Source organism: Haliaeetus leucocephalus, unplaced genomic scaffold, assembly GCF_000737465.1.
Source record: "Haliaeetus leucocephalus isolate CR32 unplaced genomic scaffold, Haliaeetus_leucocephalus-4.0 Scaffold155, whole genome shotgun sequence".
Classification (NCBI taxonomy): domain Eukaryota; kingdom Metazoa; phylum Chordata; class Aves; order Accipitriformes; family Accipitridae; genus Haliaeetus; species Haliaeetus leucocephalus.
Genome location: NW_010972591.1, coordinates 445,390 through 453,610, shown reverse-complemented (window position 1 = coordinate 453,610; position 8,221 = coordinate 445,390). Strand labels below are relative to the sequence as shown.

At 42.4% G+C, this 8,221-nt stretch overlaps 1 protein-coding gene across 1 annotated transcript in view; it reads right to left on the bottom strand.

Annotated features, from left to right (window-relative positions):
- The window catches only part of GUCY1A2 (guanylate cyclase 1, soluble, alpha 2), a 147,337-nt gene extending 140,326 nt beyond the window's left edge, over positions 1-7,011 (bottom strand). Inside the window, exons 1-2 of the mRNA XM_010562129.1 lie at positions 6,727-7,011; positions 1,442-1,503 (exon numbers count right to left, since the gene is read on the bottom strand). Of these exons, the coding sequence (XP_010560431.1) occupies positions 1,442-1,503; positions 6,727-7,011 (347 nt within the window). The remainder of the gene's footprint in view (positions 1-1,441; positions 1,504-6,726) is intronic.
- Between the last annotated feature and the right edge of the window lie 1,210 nt (positions 7,012-8,221).

Sequence of the window (8,221 nt, the reverse complement as noted above, 5' to 3'; positions counted from 1 at the left end):
GCCACTCAGGGCAGGAGGAGGTAGAGGAGTCAGGATTGTATTTATCTCAACCCAGAAGCTTTCTTCATCATACTTTCTCCCCCTGTCCTGTTGAGCAGAGAGAGCAAGAGAGTACAGCAGCTGTGTAGGGGTCTGGCAGCTGGCCACAGTCAACCCACCACAGTGTGTACCAACAGTAAAGATCATGGGGTGAGACAAACATAAGACATCCACTAGAGACAGATGCTACTTTAACCAACTCACACTGATGTTCAAAAAACTGAGCCAGTGTATTATAAATCCCAGGAATTACAGGTTTTCAGAGTGTCCCAGTTTTAAACTTTGTCCTTTAAAAAAGTACATCTAAGCCACATGTGGCCATAAATAAAAAGCCACATCATTATTGCACACGTGTTTTCCTCAAGGCACTGTATCATCCTCTGAAGTCTGCTAATGTGAGACTTCAAGCAATTTTTTCAGCAACTGAAAAAATTAGCAGCCAGAAGGCTTCTCCCCCTGCCTGCCCCACAGTGCACATCACAACTACCTGCTGAGATTGGCTCCCTGACTGCCTTTAGGTGCCAGCCAGACTGCTAATATTGCAGATATCACCCACCAGGCTCGGGCTCCTTGTGAATTTTAACCAAACATTGAGAAACAGGCAAGGACAATTTCCTCCAGGGCACCAAGATTTGAAACTATGTCATAAATTCTAAAACGACCTTCAGCACAGCTTGAAAAAAACCTCCCTTACATCTGTGTAATTAAATTCAGAGGACAGCATTCTTTGTCATATGGCACGGCCATTTAATGGCTATAGACATGCAGCCATTGTATTGTGACTCGGTTAGGAAAAGTTACCTGTGACAGTAAAATATTTGTGCAGGTAAGGAAAATACTTGTGCAGGTAAGGAAAAGGTTGAAAGGATATTATTTTAATCAATAGGAGAATGCCTTAGGTTTTCATAATGATATTTGCTATTACTTTCTTTTTATTCCTCAGTCATCTATTAATTTTCTCAATGAACTCTTAGGTGGTGGCTTTCAGCCCTGCTTCTGCAAAAACCTGGAAGTATGTAACAGTGTATGTATGCAACAAGCACTGATGCAGGATTTTGCAACATTGGGACCTCAGGTCATAGCACAAATAACTTTTCCAGCATTCTCAGCCAGCTCTGTGGAAAGCAAATTGGAATAGATCTAATACTTTTACAAAAAGATTCCCTATTCTCCTTATATAGGAAACATTACTGTTAATGGAGCAGTTGTGCTCTGTTGGGATTGCATGGAAGCAGGACTGGACAGCAGTTTATCATTAACATCCATAGTATGTATAGTTACTCCAGAGCATCTCTAAGAATTTGAGAGAAAAATTAAAAACCTTGTCACACAAGGCTGTGACTTGGGAATCATAGAGCAAAACATGACCATGCACCTTTCACTACCTCACATTAACACTTACCCAATAACTTGATGCTCAAAATACTGCAGTGTCCTTTGAAGAGTTTGCCGAATGGTCTGAGGCTACAGAAGAAGAATAAAAATAATTGTAAGATTAGGGAAGTATAGTACTGTTTAATTAACAGATCTTTTAACACACTATTTTTCTCCAGCTTTACTCCTCCTCATCTTCTACCTGCCAGATGCCCATCACAACGATGGATATGAAATATTATTCATTCCCTGTATGTTACTTTACCATTTAAATAGGGATGAATTTTACAATATGACATAATTAATACTGCTTATAAAACTAGTTGTGCATAACAAAGGAGCCACTTCACTATTAGCTCTCAAAAACTATCACCCACCAATTATCTTATTAATTTAAAATAGACTGCAAGAAAATGCTATTATTTTGTGATGAAAGTATCACCAGGAAAAGGCATTGTGTTTTTAAACTTTGTATGTTCCCTGGAGCATTTTGTACTAAAGAATATTATAAAGACACAATTTATTTCGGCTTACTTTCCTGACAAGCTGTGACTTTCCAGTTATCTTTTAAATTACCAGGAAACTCAAGTTCATCAAAAGAAAAACATGACATGCTTCAAGCATTTCTATGCTACTTCATTTTAATAGGTGTTCACCAAACTACATATGTGCATATATGTGTTTATTTGCATTATTACTACTACTACAGTGTTCACCAAAATACATATGTATATATGTTTATTTTCCTTATTATTACTGCTGCTGAGGCTACTCTCATTATTTTGAATTAATTCATGAGAGATCTTTGGGTAAATAAAGCAATGTGAAATCCATGTCATTCTCTTTCGAATTTTCCAAGTCACTTATGGCAAAACATCACTCTTCCAAAATGACTTTGTACCAAATATGAGGTTTTTCACCTGTCCATTTTGTCCTGGTGCCAGAGGTCAGATAAATTCAGATAATTGTAAAAATTTCTTGTTTAATACCAAACACAATTGGGATTTATAACCCTTCCTTCTGTATCAGAAGCACACGGGGTTATTTTCATTAGACTTGCAGCAGCAGACACTCAAATTTTAGAGATATTTGGTTATTTCCCTACCATTTGGAAAAGACATCTAATTGTTTTGGAAAGTACTAGTTGAAATAATACCCCTTAATTAGAGGAATTTCATTCTAAAACTGCCATCATCTTTGAAAGTCTCAGATTTTGCTTACTGCTGTACGGATTCAGCAGTTCAAGAGCTGAGCTTTCTACCTACTCTCACTCCTGAGTTTGCAGAAGGAGGTATCTGTTTTGATGACAGCAGGAATGAAAAAGCATATACCAGGCTGCACTAGGTTTGTACAATTGTAAAAATTTCTTGTTTAATACCAAACTGTAAGAACATGTCTACCCTTTTGAATTCAAATGTATGCACTTAGCAAGTGCATAAAAGGGCTTATAAGAAAGATGGGGACAAACTTTTTAGCAGGGTCTGTTGTGATAGGACAAGGGATAATGGTTTTAAACTAAAAGAGGGTAGATTCAGACTAGATATAAGGAAGACATTTTTTACGATGAGGGTGGTGAAACACTGGAACAGGTTGCCCAGAGAGGTGGTAGATGCCCCATCCCTGGAAACATTCAAGGCCAGGTTGGACGAGGCTCTGAGCAACCTGATCTAGTTGAAGATGTCCCTGCTTATTGCAGGGGGGTTGGACTAGATGACCTTTAAAGGTCCCCTCCAACCCAAACTATTCTATCATTCTATGAACAAAAATAAGCTCAAAATAGATGTAAACCTTGCAAGAGGGTTCTTTTGTTAATTCTGTATCAGATGATTACTTCTCTGCTCTGTGGGAGCTAAGTTTCCTGTGCTAAAGGCATTAAAAGTTATATGTTCTCTTGCAAAAAACAACGGAAGCACCATATGAATGAAACCATCACATATCAAAAAACTACCCCCTTCTCAGTGGTAGAGCAGGTGTTGAAGTCCTTAGGCCTGATGGGCTACAAATATATTTCATGGCATGTTCTCACAGAGATTCAAAGATTTCCTGTGCTCAACAGGCAGAAAAATCCATTCTTCATGTATAGAAAAGATGTATTTTCCCACACTAGCAACAAAACAAAGGAAAATGGCTTTAAGCAAAGAGGTCCAGACAGCTGCCATCTCCCATCTCCATACAGCATTTCCCTCAGCCCCACTCCCTACGCACAGAACATTAGTACTCCACCAGCAACTCCTCTGATATAAAATAGAGAACGGTAGAAACGTTTGACTGTTAAATTAAATCTTCCTTCTGGTTCTCCCAAAGTGCTTTTACAGCAAGCGTATGGAAGGCAGCAATGTCTGATACCACAGCAGAGAGGAAGGAAAATAGCTTTTTGTCTTCTCAGGAAGTTTTGCAGCTTATGACAGCTGAGCAATCCTCCACGGAATGTCTTTGCCTTTCTCATGCCTGACACACAGATGTTACACTCCTTACCCAGGGAAAAATCTTTTTGAATACCTCAAGATTTGACCATACAAGCAACCTCCAAGTCCTGAGCTTATTTCATCAGTAGACCTCCCTTCTCCTGCAGTGCCGAATGAAAAAAAAATAGCCCATGTTAACTCTCTCTTCTGCCTAACTGTTGTCAGACAATTTTTTACAGTCCCATGAACTCACATGCCTTTTCACTGGCATCTCCTATGAAAGCTTAGAAATTAAGGACAGATAAAAAATAGGATTTATGATTAAAACGCTGGTCATAAAAAGAGCTCTATGTAATGTGCTCACAGCCAGTATGAAAACTGACCTGAGGAGTCACAAAGTCTTTCTTCATTTCTGAGAAGAATCATTACAGCATGTCACTGTGCATGGTTAAAAAGCCACTGTGCTCACCTTCTCAATTTGCTGTATTTCATCACTAGTGAGTGTCATTTTGCTATAGATGCAATTCTGTAACTATGCCCATGACTAAACAAAACAGAAGAGATATGACATCTGCTTACATCTGCTTACTACTACAAGGGTAGTTTGGTGTACTACTTCTTCCACTACTGACTACACATTGCCCACGAGAGAGAGAGTGGGCAAGAAAACATTTCCACCTCTTTTTTGCATCTGATGGCAAGACTGGATGGAGGCAAAATAGCTAAACGTTCTCCTAGTAGCATAACACACATCACCCCTCCAAGAAGCATAGTTCTGCCATTCAGGGACAGACTGTAACAATACACCTCCTCCACCGCAATATAAGTCTGTGCCATGCAGGTACCCAGTGGCGCTTATCTACTGGAGAGGTTTTAAAGTTTCATGACCACTTAAAATGAAAGATTTAATATAAATGTAAAATAGCAACTATTACCTAAACCAGTAAATGTTAGCAATTCATTTTGATTATAATGATTTACTAATATTTGGTATGCATTACAAAAGGAATAGTCACATCAGTTCATGTTTCTAAGGGCAAATCAAATTAAGACATGCCAGTATTGCTACTGTTAACTGTAAATTAATCCAAGAATTGCCATACCAGATCATATCCAAGCTCTATCTGGAATGATGCTATATAATGTAGAAGGGAACACTGAAGATATTCAGACTGATCTTTTGCACGGCAGAGGCTACAGGACTTCCCTGAATTAATTCTGAATCCAGACATCAGGCCATGGCTAACCCTAATATGTCAGAATAAACTGTAAAAAAATCACCAAATCAATGACTCATACAGGTTTGAAGGAACCTCTGGAGGTCTTCTAGTCTAACCTCCTGCTCAAAGTAATTTGAGTTACAACTGGTTGTTCAGGTCCTTCTCCAGACAAGGTTTGAGTGTCTGCAAGGATGGCAATCCCACAACCTCTCTGGGCAACCTGTGCCAGTGTTTTAACACCCTCGTCACAATTATTTTTTTTCCTTAATACTGATTTGAATCTTCCCATCTGTGAGCTTTGTTGTTTGTCCCATCCTTCCACTGTGCACTCCTGTGAAAAGTCTGGCTCCATCTTGTCTACAAACCCTGATCAGGTAGCTGTAGACTGCAACAAGATACCCCTAAAGCTGTCTCTTCTTAAAAGCTGAAGAGATGCAGCTCCCCCAGCCTCTCTTCAGATGTCACGTGCTCCATCCCCTGACCATTCTGGTAGTCCTCTGCTGGCCCCAGTATCAACCCCTGAGGAATATGCAGAAGTTAACTGGTTGCTAATTCAACTTTGTGACTCTGATGGCCACCTTTTTGAGCCCTAAGGTCCAGTCAATATTCCACCCACCTTATAATCCACTCTAATGACACTATGGGAGACCATGCCAAAGACTTTCCGAAAGTCAAAATAGGCAACATCACTTCATCCATTGAGCTAGTCATCTCATTACAGCAGTCAATCAGGTTGGTCAGGCACAATTCATCCTTGGTAAAGGGCATAAAAGTGTGTAAAGGGTGTTAAAGGGAATAAAGGGGTAAAATTTGGCCTGGCTGTTCCCAATCGCCGTCTTGTCCTTTTCTGTGCTAAGAAAAGGCTTCCAAAAGGACTTGCTCCATAACCTTCCCAGGTACTGAGTTCAGGCTGTTCAGGTCTGTAGTTCCCTGGATCCTCCTTGTCCTTCTTGATGCTGGGTGTGACATTTGCCTTTTTCTAGTCATCAAGTACCTCCCAATTGCTATGACTGGGAGGCTTTCCTATCTCCATCCCTGTGTGCTCAGGTAATGCCTCAATATCCCTCCAGAGCATCCCATCCCCACTTCCAACTTCCGTAGACATGTTTTTTTGCATTTGAGCAAATGAACTCTTCTTATGCTTTGAGGAGGGTGTCAAAGGGTCCATGAAGATCAATCAACTTCTTGTGCCCTTTTACCCTACAGGCTAGTTGCCCATTGGATCCTGCCAAGAAGATCCATGAAGAAGCCAAAATCTGTTCTCCTGAAGTACGAGGTTGTGATTCCACTTGTCTTTCCCACTTCTCTCAGTGTTTTGAACTCCAGCATCTCATAATCACTGTAGCCAGGGCTGCCCTCTACCTTTATACCTTCAACCAGTTCTTCCTTGTTTGTGAGCAATAGCTCCAGCAGAGTATTACCCCCTTCTCAACTCATTGATCACCTACATTAAGAAATTGTCTTCAGCACACTCCAAAAATCTCCTGCACTGCTTGTGCTCAGACCTATTGCCCTTCTGCTGGATTTTGGGTTGGCTGAAGTCCCCCATGAGTACCAATGCCTGCCATTTTGAGGTTTCATCCAGCTGTCTAAAGTCTTCCTCTGCTTTCACTTCTTGACCAGCCAGTGTGTAGCAGACATACCACCACATCACCCCTGCTCATCTGTCCTCTGCTCCTGACCCTCACCCTCTGGGCCAGCTTGCTCTGTCCACAGGGAACTTCCCATGCACTGCTGCCACCTTTTTGCATAGAGCACAGCTCCTGCTCCTCACCTTCCCAGCCCATCCTTCCTGAAGAGCCTGTGTGCATCTCCTGCAGCACTCCTGTCCTGAGAGCCATTCCACACAAGGATGTGTGCAATTCCACAGGAGGTCCAAGCTCAGTGGCAGCATGGGGATGTCTAATGCCACCTGTTTGCTCCCCATGCTGCCTGCATTTGGGCACAGGCACTTGAGATGTGCTCCTAGTCATGCTGCTTTCATGAGGTGAGCATAAGAGCCTCTTCCACCCTGTTGATCCCCTGATACTTCTTCACTGCTCCCCCTTCTCTTCAGAGAATAAAACCCCTTCCCCAACAAGCATACATTAAAGCCCTCCTCACAAGGTTCTGAAGCCTGTTGGCAAAGATACCCTCACCTCACTTTGTCAGATGAATGCCATTCTTTCCTCAGCTGTCCTGACTCTCTGATAGCCCCATGCCCATGGAGACCAAAGCCTTGCCAGCAACACCAGCCACACAGTCAGAGACTGCCTTACTAGATTTTTCTACTACAACCAGAGCCTTTCCCCCTCACCAGCAGGATCGAGAAGACACCAGCTGGGCACCTACACCCTTTTCCCTTGCACTCAAAGCCATGTAGTCACTCCTGATATATTCAAGGTCTCCCCTGGCTGTATCACTGGTGCCCACATGGATGAGCAGCAGTGTTCATAGTCCAAGAGGTAAACAAGCTTTGGTAGCCTCTTTGCAACACTATGTCCAAGCTCTTTGCAAGCAGCAAACCTCCTGAGGCAGCAAGGCAGACTGGCAGATGAGTGCCTCTGTCTCCTCAGGAGATAGTTTCTGATACCTACCACCGGCCTTTTCTTGAAGGCTCTAAGGGTTGTGGCTCAGCTGGCTCTGATGCCTTATCCCAAGGAAGGTCATCTTTCCCACGTCTTCCCAGGGCACTGTGCCTGCTCTGTAACTCCTGAACCACAGGTGGAAAAGGAGCCTTAGTTGGGTTGTCAGAAGTAACAAACCTCCAGCCTCCTCCATCTCAGGAGTTTCTACCCTTGACCCTCAAGGGTTATTGCTATTTTTCCCTCCTTCCTTTCAACACGGGGCTCAGGTTCTTGGCTCTGCAGGGCCTCTGGAAAGACCTGTCCATCCTCCCTGATGCATACAGCCTGCTCACTATCTACTACAGCTCTTCCATCTGGCACCTCAGTGCTATAACCAGAGCACACTGCTGTTGCACACCAGCAGGCAGCAATCCTGACCATGGCAGCCCTGCCATGACAGCCACTGTAACTCCACCAGCTGCCACTGTTTGCAGGATGCACTCGTAGAGAAATCTGCCATTCTTCCTAGAAATCACCCTGCTCTGCAGTAGTGTGAAACTGGTTCAAGACGTGAAGCTAGAGGAGTAATAGCTCTTCAAAAGCACTTTTATGACTAACTGGAGAAAATATTTATGAA